This window comes from Lepidochelys olivacea, assembly GCF_965140295.1.
Source record: "Lepidochelys olivacea isolate rLepOli2 genome assembly, chromosome: 4".
Taxonomy (NCBI): Eukaryota; Metazoa; Chordata; order Testudines; family Cheloniidae; genus Lepidochelys; species Lepidochelys olivacea.
This window is the reverse complement of record NC_140414.1, coordinates 26316970-26334564: the sequence shown is the minus strand read 5'-3', so window position 1 is coordinate 26334564 and position 17595 is coordinate 26316970. Positions and strand designations below refer to the sequence as shown.

Genomic DNA, 17595 nt, shown 5'->3' with positions numbered 1-17595 from the left:
ACAGATACAGACTAACACGGCTGCTACTCTGAAACCTGATGTATTTGAGAGTTTGAAAACCAGTTTGCAGGTGCTTAACTCAAGGCCCATCTTAGTTCTGATGGCAAATAGCTGCCTAGTCAGGTTTGTGTGCAAGTCACCAGTTTGTAGGCACAACTGTAAGTCCGTAGGAAAAATGTGTAAATGTCCATACTAAAGTAGGTATGCAATTGGACCTGAACTTCGGGAGAAAAAGAGGAGCTTAATGTGGCTTAAAAAAAAAAGCCTCTAAAATTGAAATATAATTTTGTATATTTGAAAACTAAAAAATTATAAACATTTTTTTTTCTAGCAAGTAATTTGATTTCACATAGCTGAGGAACTTCACCAGTTCCCAAAGGATTTTGTTTTACAACAACAGACAAACAAGGCTTTCAAATTAAATGAATTAGTCTACAAATAAAACAGTGACTTCAGGAAATGTTGCTTTTGTTTGCAGTGGGATTATGAGACCTGGCCTTAATGCAATTTTGGGACCCACTGGCAGTGGCAAATCTTCGTAAGTGTTGAAGCAATGAAAGGACTTATTTTACATTATCTGTATTCCTCATGTTGAGAAACCATGCCAAACAGAAAATGTGCCTGCATACTTATAGTATGGATGATTAGGAACACAAGAGCCAAGTGTTCAAAGTGGCTTCAACCCAAACTCTTAATTAGTATGCCTCAAACTGTATCTTTATCACCCAAAAGATAACTCAGATTTCCATGCTCAAAAATAAGGTATCTGGAGTTCAGCTACTTGATTTAGGTGTACAAACAAAATCTGTCATGTAAATCTAAGTTTTGGAAACTTTTCCAGCTGGCATAAATTACAGCAGCTCATAGGCTGCTCAAACCTTTGCCAGGGCCAGCAAAAAGGCTCCCTAAAAATCAGGGAGCCCTAACCCTGACAGTTCCACCTCTGCTTATTGGGTGAGCAGATCTTGTCACAGGAGACAAAATGAGCTTGCATTTCAGCATCAAAATTGCATGTGCAACACATTTTGTTAACTGGATTTGTATGCCAAATTTATCTTCCACCTACTCCACGGTTCAAAGATTTATTCTTCAGAACCCTTTTGGGAGCCTGATTTTTCTTTTTCTAGGCTATTGGATATCTTAGCTGCAAGGAAAGATCCTCATGGACTCTCTGGAGAGATTTTGATAAATGGAGCTCCTCGGCCTGCCAATTTTAAATGCATCTCTGGATATGTGGTACAGGTAAATGAGCCTGCAGTTACTACCTGCCTTTACTGTTTTAACCTCCCTCCAGAGACAGAGAGACAGACAGACACAATCTGGATTAAAAATAACCATTAATTGATTCATACAGACCCGTGATGAGAATTATGATATAAAATTTACTGACAAAAGAGTCTGATACAAAAATGTAGAAACCAGTGTAGTGTTTCTTACTCCTTTTCTAATGTCCCAATTTTTGATGATTTTTTTCCTATTGTAAACGAACACCTCATGTGATGTTCGGTAGTTTTTCCATTTTCTACTACACTTTGGTTATTATATTGGATCACCCTGACTGAATTTCACCTGAATTTGAATTTATTTTCATTGGCCTCAAAGACTACAAGAAGATGTTAAAAACAATGAAATCCTTCTCTTATTTTCAACCCAATTGTTATGTTTTTAATTGTTGCTGAAAATTTGCAGGAAAATGACCTGCAGTTGCTGATTGTTTCAGATGTGTCTCCTTTACATTTATTTCAATATTATTTTTATTACAGTATTGTCTTGAGGTGTCAGTCAGGGTAAGGGTCCAACTGTGTTAACTTTGTACAAAATTATCTACATTATACAGTTTTTTCATTTGTCCTGTTATTACTTTTGTATTCAGATTTCTGCTTTGCTCTTTTTGCCTCCAAGTGCAATATCCTAGAGAGACCTTAGGGTATGTCCACACTGCTACTGGGAACTAGCCTCCTAGCTAGCTTCACTCAAGTTAGTGTGCTAAAATAGCAGTGTGGATGTTGCAGCTCTGGACGAGATTCAGACTAGTCACTTCAGTTCAGACTGAGGGGGTCAAGTGATTTTGAAAGCCTGAGCTGCAATGTCCACACTACTATTTTTAGCACAGTAGTTTGAGCAGAATTAGCTGTCTGTCTGTCTACCCTGACTGGGAAGCTCACTTCCAGCTGCAGTGTAGACATAGCTTTTCAGGTCTAGTTATGAGGAGAGGGAGTGTGACTTGTTGTAGGGACTGTCCAGAGTAGGGACCATATTGGAGTTATAGTCGACTAATTATTCCCAGTAAATTTGGGGGGGGTGTGTGTGGAGGGCTGACGGGCTGGCTTGTGGAAGAGTAGCAGCAGATTATGGATCAACCATTTATGACCAAAAACTAACTTTGAAAGCTTGTAAGTTATCTGAATTTTCTTATTTAAAAAAATTATTGATCTTAAAGAGACTTAAAATTCAGCAAACTCCTGGAGTCTTATTTGAGAGACCACCATTTAAAAAGACTTTGTCATATAGTTCAGGCTCCAACTGTTCGCTATCTTAAATCTGAACATTATCCTATCTAGCTAAAATACCATCTGGATACTACGTGCCAGATTGTGGGCCCAGATATAAAGGTGTAAACCAGAGTAACTCCATTAAAATCCATGAAGTTATTTTGACCAATGCTACAGCGATCAGAAAATGGTTCTACATACTTTACCTTTTCTGAGAAATTACTCCTCCCAGAGTCAACATTAATGTGGGATCAGCACAAAACCAATGTTTTGTACCCCATCTTTCCTATGCTTCTCCACGTGGGGCTTGTTCCATGGACATTCCTCCATCTTTTCAGCTGATATGATTTGGCGCTAGCCAGCTGGCCTTTTCCATCTTTGGGGAGCTGCCACAGAGGACCACTCTCTCCCGCAATTCCAAACTAGGTACCATAATCTTTTAGGGAAAGACTACTGCCCTCCCCTCATTTTGCAGAGATTAGGTCCAGCTGGCAAACGGAGTTAGCTGGGCTCTGACTTTATAGGCAGAGCGCAGGAAAACTCCATATCAGTGGACATCATTTCCCTTCCCTGGTGAATCCATACTATGTATAGCCTTTGATTCATCAGCACAATGCATTCCCACTCTTGGGGGCGGCACTTCCTATCCTGGAGAATACCTGCCAGACATGGTCTTGGATTCCCTAACGTGGTGAAACTTCATGCATTCAGAGGATGGACTTTCCCTGTCCTGGGGTTTCCCACATAAGAATGGCCATACTGGATCAGACCAAAGGTCCGTCTAGCCCAGTATCCGGTCTTCTGACAGTGGCCAATGCTAGGTGCTTCAAAGGGAATGAACAGAACAAGTAATCATCAAGTGATCCATCCCCTGTTGCCCATTCCCAGCTTCTGGAAAACAAGCTAGGGACACCATCCCTGCCCATCTTGGCTAATAGCCAATGATAGACCTATCCTCCATGAATTTATCTAGTTCTTTTTTGAACCCTCTTATAGTCTTGGCCTTCACAGCATCCTCCGGCAAGGAGTTCCACAGGTTGACGGTGCGTTGTGTGAAAAAATACTTCCTTTTGTTTGTTTTAAACCTGCTGCCTATTAGTTTCATTTGCTGGCCCTAGTTCTTGTGTTATGAGAAGGAGTAAATAACACTTCCTTATTTACATTCTCCACACCAGTCATGATTTTACAGACCGCTATCATATCCCCCCCACCCCAAACGTGGTTTTAGATTATCTAGCACTGGGAATCCAATCCACTAAGGGTTTGGGCTTTTATTTCCTGAGGGGTTCCCACAGACAGGCATTCTCCAGCACAAGGAAACAGACCACTAGATGTTGGGACTTCTCTGTGCTGGGGAATCTCCCGAGTTCATGGGCATGAAATCCCTCAGCACAGATAACACCGTGAGAAGTTAAACAATGTTAATAAGATTTCAAAAGTAAAGAGAGCATTTAATTATAAAGGATGAGGCATAAATCTGAAAAGACATTGCTTGTTGATGGAAAAGCTCTGTTGGACTCTTGCATCACAGGTATCATATTTGTGAACTTTGGTCTTGTGTAGTTTTCCTTTCCTGCAGAAGTTAATCCTTATTCGTTACAATACTGTAACATGGTATAAATAAAGGAAAATTTAAGCCTCACCTCAGTCTCTGGAAAAATCATGGAGCAGGTCCTCAAGGAATCAATTCTGAAACACTTAGCGGAGTGGAAAGTGATCAGGAACAGTCAGCATGGATTCACCAAGGGCAAGTCATGCCTGACTAATCTAATTGCCTTCTATGATGAGATAACTGGCTCTGTGGATGCGGGGAAAGTGGTGGATGTGTTGTTCCTTGACTTTAGCAAAGCTTTTGACATGGTCTCCCACACTATTCTTGCCAGCAAGTTAAAGAAGTATGGGCTGGATGAATGGACTATAAGGTGGGCAGAAAGTTGGCTAGATTGTCGGGCTCAACGGGTAGCGATCAATGGCTCCATGTCTAGTTGGCAGCCGGTATCAAGTGGAGTGCCCCAAGGGTTGGTCCTCGGGCCGGTTTTGTTCAATATCTTCATAAATTATCTGGAGGATGGTGTGGATTGCACCCTCAGCAAGTTTGCAGATGACACTAAACTGGAGGAGGAGGAGGTAGATACGCTGGATGGTTGGGATAGGATACAGAGGGACCTAGACAAATTAGAGGATTGGGCCAAAAGAAATCTGATGAGGTTCAACAAGGACAAGTGCAGAGTCCTGCACTTAAGACTGAAGAATCCCATGCACCGTTACAGACTAGGGATCGAATGTCTAGGCAGCAGTTCTGCAGAAAAGGACCTAGGGGTTACAGTGGACGAGAAGCTGGATATGAGTCAACAGTGTGCCCTTGTTGCCAAGAAGGCCAATGGCATTTTGGGATGTATAAGTAGGGGCATTGCCAGCAGATCGAGGGACGTGATCGTTCCCCTCTATTCGACATTGGTGAGGCCTCGTCTGGAGTACTGAGTCCAGTTTTGGGCCTCACACTACAAGAAAGATGTGGAAAAATTGGAAAGAGTCCAGCGGAAGGCAACAAAAATGATTAGGGGACTGGAACACATGACTTATGAGGAGAGGCTGATTGTTTAGTCTGCGGAAGAGAAGAATGAGGGGGGATTTGATAGCTGCTTTCAACTATCTGAAAGGGGGTTCCAAAGAGGATGGATCTAGACTGTTCTCAGTGGTAGCAGATGACAGAATAAGGAGTAATGGTCTCAAGTTGCAGTGGGGGAGGTTTAGGTTGGATATTAGGAAAAACTCTTTCACATAGCAAGTCTCTGAGTGTGACCCCCCTTATAAATTAAAAACACTTTTTTATATATTTAACACCATTATAAATGCTGGAGGCAAAGCGGGGTTTGGGGTGGAGGCTGGCAGCTCGCGGCCTCCATGTAATAACCTCATGACGCTCTGAGGGGTCCTGACCCCTAGTTTAAGAACCCCTGCTGTAGAGTCAGTGGTTGGCATGCAAGAAAGTACATAGGAAAACATACAGAGGGACATTGTGACTACAGGGGTACTGGAACAGTTTGTATAGCCGGGGGCTGAGAGCCATTGAACCAAACTGTAAAGCCTGTTTATGATGGAAACTGCTTCAAGCCAGGGGGTGCTACCGCACCCCTAGTTCCAGCACCGACCAGTACAGTTATGCCAGTAATTTAATAGATAGAGGGTTGAATCCTGCAGTCCTCACTCAGGCAAAATTCCTATTTAAGTTTTGATGAGATAAGGACTGCACATTTGATCCATAGATAATTAGGGCCCTAACTTTCAAACAAAAGTAATTTTACTCACGTAAGTAGTTAGTGGAAATCCCCTTAGCACTAGGAGAGTGGTGAAACACCGGAATGCGTTACCTAGGGAGGTGGTGGAATCTCCTTCCTTAGAAGTTTTTAAGGTAAGGCTTGACAAAGCCCTGGCTGGGATGATTTAGTTGGGGATTGGTCCTGCTTTGAGCAGGGGGTTGGACTTATGACCTCCTGAGGTCCCTTCCAAATTCATATTCTATGATTCTAAAACTTGCTAATATTTTTGTGTCTTGTAAGAATGATGTGGTTATGGGGACCCTGACAGTGAGAGAAAATTTTGAGTTCTCAGCTGCACTCCGTTTGCCAAGTACTGTGGCTGAACAGGAAAAGAAGGAACGAGTGAACCAAATCATCAGGGAACTGGATTTGGCCAAAGTGGCAGATTCCAAGGTAACTACACATGGCATAGCATGACATGGTATTTAATATTACCAAACAAAAAGCTAAGGTATGAGAAAGTTAGCACTGTAATTACATAACATTTAACTAACAAACAAACCTCATTAGAATGTTGTAGTTACAATCAACAAACATTTGAAAAGCAGGAAATTCAGAGTTAAGACTACCTTAATGTATACATCTACTCTGAAAAGAAGCTTGAAAAATGGCATTGTGATGTTCTATACATAGTATCTCAGTGATTTCTATATCAAATGTGTTCAATTTAAAAAGTGTTTTTTCTAACTTCCATCTCTGTAGTTAAATCCTGGGTTCTGTAGATGAAGCTGAGTTCTTTCTTTCAAGCACATTATCACCAATAATAAAGATACTGCATATCAAATGATGCCTTTTGATACTTCTGTAATCTCATTCAGTGAATGGGGGATGTACAGATGTCACGGATTGGTTGAGCAAATGGAAGTTAGTAAATAATTCTGTTAAAAGAACAGATGACATCTCAGTCTCTCTCATCGGAGTAAAAAGCAGTACAAATTATTTTTGTCCTGAAAGTAACCAGATATGACTTTGCATACATGCAGGGAGCAGATCTTTTGACTTAGAAAGTGCATTTTTACATATTCACTTTTCAGAATAGAACTGCACTTTGCTCCCCGACATCCCACCATTTGTGGCACCATTCACACACTGTAAATATGGGTCTATATGTATTTTTTTTAATCCTGAGGTGCTTAGAAGTCCTGGGGATTAACAGCATAGAGACAGATTTTTCTTGTTTTAAATTTACAGCCTTCTAATAAGGCGCTTTTTAAAAAGCTACCTAAATTTACAATCTTAACTTGATCTTAATGGATTTTTTTGTTAGAAAACTGGTTCATTTTTGAAGCATTGCTATAATTTCGTCTCTTAATCATGTGAATGTTTTTGTTTCATGTAAATATTTCTGATCTAACACCTGAAGTTAGCCCTAATATTTTCCTGGATTTTGAGAATGTTAATAAAAAAATAATTAATTAATAAAGAAATCTCCTTTTAAAGGTCTGATGCTTCTTTTGCACTAGGTTGGCACCCTGTTTATTCGTGGTGTATCTGGGGGAGAGAGAAAAAGGACCAATATTGGAATGGAACTCATTACTGACCCTGCAGTCTTGTTCTTAGATGAACCAACTACTGGACTAGATGCCAGCACTGCCAATGCTGTCTTGTTGCTCCTGAAAAGGTGACTGCAAGGGAATCACTGGGAAAGAACTATCTGGTCTTTGATAGAAGTGTACTCTCTAAACATATCTTAATTGCAGATACAGTATATAAATAGTCACAGCCTGATGTATTGGTTTATGATTGGGTTATTCCCATGTAAGGAAAGGGAAACTGCAGGCTTCCACAAATGGAATTTCCTTCTAATTCTGCATTCAGCTACTGTAGTGCGTTAGCGGTCATCCCTCCCTCTCTGGCTCAGTGAGAGGCCACTCCGCCTCACCACATCACAGGGGCACTGCCCCATTTCAGGGAAGTTGTGATTCAAGCGGTGGGGTCCAGGCCCTTCTGGCAGGAGAGAGTAGGGCAAACAAACAGTCTCGGGGCTCCAGCCCTCAGCCAGGACAGAGGAATCAAATAGTCTTAGAGAGTTCAGGCCTTCAGGCAGCGTGGAACACCAAACAGTCTGTCATCCTCATGCAGGCAGACAGCAGACAAATGCAGGCCCCTTGGCCCAAGGTGGGGAAGCTGTCCACCCTACTGCACCAGGTCCTAGCCCAGGGCCCTAACAGTGGCAAATGGTTCCACTGAGTCAGGGGGGAAATCCAGTCACAACACACTGACCTGGATTCAGGCAGCAATACAACCGGACCATAGCTGGCCATCCCTGGGCTACTTTCTGCTTGCCCATTATCATGTACCTGCAGCTCAGGATTGTCCGTGGCCTCTTCGGCGTATGTGGTGAGTGGCAGTCCTGGCAGTTCTTTGTCTGGGTCAGTCTCCTCCAGTGGCAGGGCATGGCAAGGCACAGTGCAGGTTTTGCTCCAGGAAGCTGCAGCAGCCAGGAGATATTTGCTCCCTTCTCTGGCTCAGACTCAACTGGATTACAGGCTCTCCCTTTTATACTTCCTGCCCCACCCCTTAGCTTTCTGCAGGAGGGGGCGAGCCTAGTCTGGCTCCGCCCACTAGGGATCACAGAGTGGCTCTTCTCCCTCTAAAAAAGAAAAGGAGTACTTGTGGCACCTTAGAGACTAACCAATTTATTTGAGCATAAGCTTTCGTGAGCTACAGCTCACTTCATCGGATGCATACTGTGGAAAGTGTAGAAGATCTTTTTATATACACACAAAGCATGAAAAAATACCTCCTCCCACCCCACTCTCCTGCTGGTAATAGCTTATCTAAAGTGATCACTCTCATTACAATGTGTATGATAATCAAGCTGGGCCATTTCCAGCACAAATCCAGGTTTTCTCATGCCCCCCTCCCCCCACACACAAACCCACTCTCCTGCTGGTAATAGCTTATCTAAAGTGACCACTCTCCTTACAATGTGTATGATAATCAAGGTGGGCCATTTCCAGCACAAATCCAGGGTTTAACAAGAACGTCTGAGGGGGGGGGGGTAGGAAAAAACAAGGGGAAATAGGTTACCCTGCATAATGACTTAGTCACTCCCAGTCTCTATTCAAGCCTAAGTTAATTGTATCCAATTTGCAAATGAATTCCAATTCAACAGTTTCTCGCTGGAGTCTGGATTTGAAGTTTTTTTGTTGTAATATAGCAACTTTCATATCTCTAATCGCATGACCAGAGAGATTAAAGTGTTCTCCGACTGGTTTATGAATGTTATAATTCTTGACATCTGATTTGTGTCCATTTATTCTTTTACGTAGAGACTGTCCAGTTTGACCAATGTACATGGCAGAGGGGCATTGCTGGCACATGATGGCATATATCACACTGGTGGATGTGCAGGTGAACGAGCCTCTGATAGTGTGGCTGATGTTATTAGGCCCTGTGATGGTGTCCCCTGACTAGATATGTGGGCACAGTTGGCAACAGGCTTTGTTGCAAGGATAGGTTCCTGGGTTAGTGGTTCTGTTGTGTGGTATGTGGTTGTTGGTGAGTATTTGCTTCAGGTTGGGGGGCTGTCTGTAGGCAAGGACTGGCCTGTCTTCCAAGATTTGTGAGAGTGTTGGATCATCCTTCAGGATAGGTTCTAGATCCTTAATAATGCGTTGGAGGGGTTTTAGTTGGGGGCTGAAGGTGACAGCTAGTGGCGTTGTTATTTTCTTTGTTAGGCCTGTCCTGTAGTAGGTGACTTCTGGGAACTCTTCTGGCTCTATCAATCTGTTTCTTCACTTCCGCAGGTGGGTATTATAGTTGTAAGAATGCTTGATAGAGATCTTGTAGGTGTTTGTCTCTGTCTGGGGTTGGAGCAAATGCAGTTGTATCGCAGAGCTTGGCTGTAGACGATGGATCGTGTGGTGTGGTCAGGGTGAAAGCTGGAGGCATGTAGGTAGGAATAGCAGTCAGTAGGTTTTCAGTATAGGGTGGTGTTTATGTGACCATCGTTTATTAGCACTGTAGTGTCCAGGAAGTGGATCTCTTGTGTGGACTGGACCAGGCTGTAGTCCATCTTTGTGTGGAATGTTGGTGTAGAGGGCTTCTACATCCATAGTGGCCAGGATGGTGTTTTCAGGAAGATCACCGATGGATTGTAGTTTCCTCAGGAAGTCAGTGGTGTCTCGAAGGTAGCTGGGAGTGTTGGTAGCGTAGGGCCTGAGGAGGGAGTCTACATAGCCAGATAATCCTGCTGTCAGGGTGCCAATGCCTGAGATGATGGGGCACCCAGGATTTCCAGGTTTATGGATCTTGGGTAGTAGATAGAATATCTCAGGTCGGGGTTCCAGGGGTGTGTCTGTGCGGATTTGTCCTTGTGCTTTTTCAGGGAGTTTCTTGAGCAAATGCTGTAGTTTCTTTTGGTAACTCTCAGTGGGATCAGAGGGTAATGGCTTGTAGAAAGTGGTGTTGGAGAGCTGCCGAGCAGCCTCTTGTTCATATTCCGACCTATTCATGATGACAACAGCACCTCCTTTGTCAGCCTTTTTGATTATGATGTCAGAGTTGTTTCTGAGGCTGTGGATGGCATTGTGTTCCGCACGGCTGAGGTTATGGGGCAAGAGATGCTGCTTTTCCACAATTTCAGCCCATGCACGTCGGCGGAAGCAGTCTATGTAGAAGTCCAGTCTGCTGTTTCAACCTTCAGGAGGAGTCCACCTAGAATCCTTCTTTTTGTAGTGTTGGTAGGGAGGTCTCTGTGGATTACTATGTTGTTCAGAGGTATGTTGGAAATATTCCTTGAGTCGGAGACGTCGAAAATAGGATTCTAGGTCACCACAGAACTGTATCATGTTTGTGGGGGTGGAGGGGCAGAAGGAGAGGCCCCGAGATAGGACAGCTGCTTCTGCTGGGCTGAGAGTATAGTTGGATAGGTTAACAATATTGCTGGGTGGGTTGAGGGAACCATTGCTGTGGCCCCTTGTGGCATGTAGTAGTTTAGAAAATTTAGTGTCCTTTTTCTTTTGTAGATAAGCAAGGTGTGTGTTGTAAATGGCTTGTCTAGTTTTAGTAAAGTCCAGCCACGAGGAAGTTTGTGTGGAAGGTTGGTTTTTTATGAGAGAGTATCCATTTTTGAGAGCTCATTCTTAATCTTTCTCTGTTTGCTGTAGAGGATGTTGATCAGGTGATTTCACAGTTTCTTTGAGAGCGTGTGGCACAAGCTGTCAGCATAGTCTGTGTGGTGTGTAGATTGTAATGGATTTTTTACCTTCAGTCCTTTTGGTACGATGTCCATCTGTTTGCATTTGGAAAGGAAGATGATGTCTGTCTGTATCTGTACAAGTTTTTTCATGCAGTTGATAGATTTCCACTCCATATGGCTAAATGCAGTGCCTTGCATAATGACAGATTTCAGAGTAACAGCCGTGTTAGTCTGTATTCGCAAAAAGAAAAGGAGTACTTGTGGCACCTTAGAGACTAACCAATTTATTTGAGCTTAAGCTTTCATGAGCTACAGCTCACTTCATCGGATGCATACTGTGGAAAGTGTAGAAGATCTTTTTATATACACACAAAGCATGAAAAAATACCTCCTCCCACCCCACTCTCCTGCTGGTAATAGCTTATCTAAAGTGATCACTCTCCTTACAATGTGTATGATAATCAAGTTGGGCCATTTCCAGCACAAATCCAGGTTTTCTATTTCTATTCTATCCAGGTTTGCTATTACCAGCAGGAGAGTGGGTTTATGGGGGGAGGGGGTGTGTGAGAAAACCTGGATTTGTGCTGGAAATGGCCCAACTTGATTATCATACACATTGTAAGGAGAGTAATCACTTTAGATAAGCTATTACCAGCAGGAGAGTGGGGTGGGAGGAGGTATTTTTCATGCTTTGTGTGTATATAAAAAGATCTTCTACACTTTCCACAGTATGCATCCAATGAAATGAGCTGTAGTTCACGAAAGCTTATGCTCAAATAAATTGGTTAGTCTCTAAGGTGCCACAAGTACTCCTTTTCTTTTTGCGAATACAGACTAACACGGCTGTTACTCTGAATCCTCTCCTTCTGACTCAGTGGGAGGTCAGTCTGCCACACTACAATGGGTCAGACTCTTGTCTCCTGTCCCACAACCCTCACTGTGCCAAAAGGGGCAGGGAATTTGGACCAACAAACAAATCCTTTTGGAGGATCTGCCCAGGGAAAGAAACTTTGATATAGAAATCTCATGCATCCACAGTTACCTACCCTGCCAGGTCTCAATATCCCTGGGACCGCTCTCTGAATAGTGTGTCATGTGTTTGGAGTGGGTGAGGGAATGCCACACCTCATGGAAGAAAGAACATTGCTAGTTACTTTACACTTAAAAGCTTCTGCATTAACTTACATTACTTTGTCCTGTAGGTATGGGAGTTTAGAATCTGGCCAAGACTTGATGTTCCCTACTTTCTCTTTGTCCCACCTCCTAAGGGCCTTAGGATTTGGCCCTTTTAAACTTTCTTCTGCTTTGTTTGCTCCATTATATCTTGTAAAACAATATGACACTTATCCCAAGAAGTTACAAATATTTGCACAAGAATTTATTTTCTATACATTGTTCGTTGGAAAATATGTGGCCTTTCACCTCGTTTCACATATCAAATCATCAAGAGAATAATGAATGCTTAGGTACACATCATGAGAATAATTCATTATAAGGGAATAATTTATGGATAGTGGGCCAAATTCTGAGGTCCGTATTCTTCTTTTACTCAGTTTTTACTTAAGCTACTACTGAAGTTAATGGGCACTTGCATCAGTAAGGCTTGAGTAAAAATTGAGAGAGGACTCCAGGATTTGACCAGATATGCTTGTCATTACTTCAGATTGAGTGGCATTAGCCATTCATAGCAGAAAGAAAATATAAGAGAAAAGGAATAGTTGCAGATGTTTAATTCCTCTCCTGTTTTGTGGTGTGTTTTTTTGTTTTTTTTTGCATTCAGGATGTCAAGTCAGGGGAAAACGATTATCTTTTCACTCCATCAGCCCCGGTACTCCATATTCAGATTGTTTGATAGCCTGACGTTACTGGCTGCAGGAAGCCTGTTGTACCATGGCCCTGCTCGGAATGCTCTGCAGTACTTCAAATCTATTGGTGAGCTTTCAAAGGGAGCTTTCAAAGTCACAGTGGTGGTCTTCCAGCACATTGTATTGATGTTGGCTTCTAGCCTCCCAGCATATTATACTGATTTTGACCCAGATTCTCAAAGGTAATTAGGCACCTAACTCCCATTGATCTCAGTGGAAGTTGGGCACCTAAATACTTTTGAGGATCTGGGCCCTACTGTATAAGTAAGGAATGAAATCTTGTTTAAAAATGCATTCAGTATTAAAAAAAGTAGCAAATATCGTTTATTTAAGACATGAGTCCCTGTCACTGTGGCCTCTGAGATGATGGACTATGATAAAAGCTTTATATCCCAGGACCAAAGTGGGCATATGTAATCATCAAGGCTCATTATCTTTCTGTAGCGCTTACATCAAAAGTGGACTGTGAGATATAAACACTATTAAGATACAGCAATTTTTAATATTTTAAACCACCAAATGTTTTCTAACCACATATCCTAATTCAAAAGTCTTAGCAGTGTTGTGAAATAATGTGCTTAAAATGTTTATCTGAATAGTCTAATGGACTCTGTCAGAGCAATGGGGCAAGCATGTTCCAGAGTCAGTGGCAAGCCACTAATAACATCCTGCCTGCAAATCCTGGATGTTTGTATATAAGGACTTTTGAGCAAGAGCATCTCAGCCAATTGCAGCTGTTAAGAATGCACATAGAGAGAGACGTTGTTCATTAGGTAGCCAAGTCCCAAATCTTTGAGAATTTGATACATTACTGTTAGGGGGCTTATTCCTTCACCCACTTACTTCCCTGGTCCTTCTCGCATGAACAGAGAGCAACAATACCCGAAGTCCAAAGGTGCAAACAATTCAATGGTTATTGGGGTGAACTTCCAGCAAGCATGATTCCAGTTTCCTTCCTTAGTGTCCCCCTTCCCAGCTCTGACACCACAGAGCCTTACACCTGTGTCCCTGTTCCCATTCCTGCCCTTAGCCAAACATGATTCCAATTTCCCCACCCCTATTCCCTGTTCCCATTCCCCCCCCCCACCCTCTCACTTCCTGATTGACTGCAGACTATATAGTAAAACTTGAGTTCTGCTCAGCTATACCTTAACCAATCATTTTCCTGAAATTTAACTAACCAATCCTAACATATTGTAACATGATTATGTAACCAATTATATCCCACCACCTTAATTAGTTTACACCCAGCAAAATTAATTATACAGCAGACAGAAACAATCACAGAACCAAACAGAGATTATACAGGTTTCAGAGTAACAGCCGTGTTAGTCTGTATTCGCAAAAAGAAAAGGAGTACTTGTGGCACCTTAGAGACTAACCAATTTATTTGAGCATGAGCTCATGCTCAAATAAATTGGTTAGTCTCTAAGGTGCCACAAGTACTCCTTTTCTTTTTTAGAGATTATACAGACAAACAATAGCAAAGTGGGAACTATAATGACAAAACAATACAGAAGTGAGGATTTCACATCCCAGCTATTGGTAAGTGAGTTCTTGCCAGACAGGATACTATCAAACTAAGTTTCCTTTAACATTTTCTAGGCACTTCCCTTTCTCTGGAGCTGATAGGCACTATCAGGACAGGATTGTATTCCTAACAGCCCAGTAGCACCTTCTTTCAATGTGACTAGTTTGGAATGTGAGGATGTGACCAGTCGCTTCCCAGCTTATGGCTGCCTCTGTTGCTTAGCCAAAGGCCTTAGCCTGAGAACAGGGCCTCAGACTGTCACAGTAGGAGAAGGATCTTACACTGGCAGACAGTGATTTTGATTCTTTCTTTTATACCTCTATAACTAGCCAAGTGATAAGAATACACCTAAATTCTTAGAGTACAGGCCTTTACCGACAGGCCTCAATATCTATATCCTAACAATTACTATCAATACCTTAATTGCATCCAGAAATGAAGAGGAGGAAGCCTCTGCAGACCTTGGAGAACTGATCTAATGTTCTCTGTACAGCCTACCTTGCTAAATAAGTGAGCAGCTGCATTCTGAACAGAGTATAATTTCTGAATGGTCTTTATGGGTAGCCCCATGGGAAGCATATTTTAATAATTCCATAAGGAAATCACAAGGCATGGATAATTGTTATGAGATTCGTGAAAGAGAGAAATGTTCACAATCAAATGGAAAAAAGACACTTGAGGCTACTAATGCTTCCTGGGAATCCAGAAGGAGTCAGGGATCCAGCAGTACACCGATGTTGTGAAAATAGGGACCATCCCCTCCAAATCCTTTAGATGCTTTATGCCACCCTAAATTTATCACTGTTTTTTCTGGATAGACTTCAGACAGCTCAGTGTCTCATTCAAGCCCCTATTTTGACTAGGCATTTGAAAGCACGATGATCATCCAAATCTGAACTGTGCCATTGATCCAATTTCCATAATGGAATGAACCAATAAAATTCTAGAACCAAACACATGTGAACTTTGTAGTTTTGGCCCATTCTATTTTTGTCTTTGGTGAAGCTGACTTGTTACATTAGATGGTACCTTTTGATGGTGGGCTATCTAATTGCTTTCCCTTTAAGACAGATTTAAGAATATTACCCTTAATATTGCAACATATTTCTCCCATCTGTTGAATGACTTATTTTAGAGATCTGATATTATTTCTTTGCAGGTTATGAATGCGAGCCATACAACAATCCTGCTGATTTTTTTCTGGATATCATTAATGGAGACTCAACTGCTGTGACACTCAGCAAATCAGAATCTGTCAGTCAATGCAATTTATCAGGTATGGGAGCTAGAGGTCAAGTGATTGTCCACGCTGATCCTGCTCATGATGCACATGCACCCCATGTGTGTGAGATTGGATTCTTTTTGAATAGTATCTGTTATGGCCACACCTGAACCCCTAATGACCCCTTGGCTATTATAGGTGAAGGATAAGAGGTGAAGAGGCTGCAACCATTACTCTGTTCCTTCTTACTAACTGTGGTGCGAGCCGGAGCACCTGCAGCATGTGCCTCATGCAACATAGCTTCTCCTAACTCACTATGTGAGCTCGTTTAGCTTTTTAAGATTTAATTTATTAATTTTTAACTTTACTTTCTTTGCTTTGCCTGTTGGGAGGGGGACTTAACTAAGAGCTTTCCAACACCCCTCCTGTACACAAGGGTATTCCCACCTCATGCCAGATTCCAAGTCTCTGGGCTTCAAGACCTGCCAGTTGTGCAGTTGTACCATGCCTATTAACAACAGGCACTCCAGATGTCTCATCTGCCTGGGAGAGGAGTACATACTGGAGCATTGCTCCATATGCCGCTTCTTGTCTAAAAGCGGAACTCTTTTGTTTCTAATTTTGTGCCCGCAGTTACTTGTGGGTAAGATTATGGCTAGATTGTGTGATTCAGTCTCCAAGATTTTAACGTAGTTTTCTGCTTTACATTCTCAGGGAACTTCTTGGGGAGTTGCATTCAGAAAATACAAGCTCCCTGAGAACATGGAGAGAAAATTGTGTTACAGTCTTGGCATCTGAACCACACAGTTTATTCTGGGACATGTTTGGTTGCCATTAGATATTCTGGCCACCCTGGAAAAAAAGGTAGGAGGCAATAGATGTGGTTGAACTAGGCCACAACTGTATTCATTTAAAATACCCAGCAATAAATTGTACCCAGCAATAATTTGTACAGTGCATGTTATCATTTCCACAAACATTTCCACATGGTCCACAAACTGGTCCTAGCTATCCCATTGCTGGGATTCTCCTTTGTGCCCGATATGGAAATAAACTTGAGCTTTGAAGCTTGAATCCTGATCTGAATTGCTGCAACATTCTGTAGGTTTGGATGTGCGATTCTGGTTCAGTCTGATCTCTATTTATTTATGGTAAGAGATTTTGAGGATAAAATGTAGCCCTTTCGGGGGGGGGGGGGGAATGACTTCAGTATACCTAAACTGCCATGAACTAATTTGCGTCTTTAGCTTTCTACTGCTATTGCTCCTACAACAATATTTTTCTTTTTAACCTGAAGAAACCATTGAAGAGGTCGGTGGTGATAAGACTATTGCTGAGAAATTAGCAGAGCTGTTTTCCAGTTCCCCTTATTACAAAGAAACAAAAGCAGAATTAGAGAAGCTGTCTTTGGAAAATAAAAGGAAGATGAGTGCAGATTTCCAACAAATCACATACAGCACTTCCTTCTTTCACCAGCTAAAGTGGGTGTCCAGACGCACATTTAAAAACTTGATCTATAACCCACAAAGCTCCATGGCCCAGGTAATTGTAGTGAATCTTTAAAACATGAACAGTTACAGTCTGTTTCTTTCTGAAGATGAATTGGGTTGAAATATAAAATGTTGGCTTCTGATAATTAAGAAATGAGTGAAAAAACTTCCAATTGATTAGCCAACAATATGACTTTAAACAGTCTTTCACTGTGGAAATCACTGTGGAGATTTCAAGTGGAAATCTTTACATAGTCATAGATCATATTAACAGAGAAATCGATAGACCTTCATTTTTGTCCGTGCTGCCCTTGGCATTTTTGCTAATTATCAAATACAGTAGAACCTCAAAGTTACGAACACCAGAGTTATGAACTGACCAGTCAACCACAGAACTCACTTGGAACCAGAAGTACACGAATCGTGAGCAGCAGAAACTAAAAAGAAAAAACAACAACAACCAAGTTCAGTACACTACTGTGTTAAATGTAAACTACTAAAAATAATAAAGGGAAAGGAATATTTTTCT

The 17595-nt window shown here is 41.9% G+C and overlaps 1 protein-coding gene across 1 annotated transcript in view; it reads left to right on the top strand.

Moving 5' to 3' along the window:
* LOC311520151 (broad substrate specificity ATP-binding cassette transporter ABCG2-like) overlaps positions 1-17595 on the top strand; it is a gene marked incomplete at both ends in the record, with an annotated part of 37360 nt that overhangs the window by 810 nt on the left and 18955 nt on the right. Inside the window, 7 exons of the mRNA XM_084627422.1 lie at positions 479-538; positions 1128-1242; positions 6053-6205; positions 7276-7433; positions 12739-12890; positions 15514-15630; positions 16874-17118. Coding sequence (XP_084483548.1) covers positions 479-538; positions 1128-1242; positions 6053-6205; positions 7276-7433; positions 12739-12890; positions 15514-15630; positions 16874-17118 — 1000 coding nt within the window. The remainder of the gene's footprint in view (positions 1-478; positions 539-1127; positions 1243-6052; positions 6206-7275; positions 7434-12738; positions 12891-15513; positions 15631-16873; positions 17119-17595) is intronic.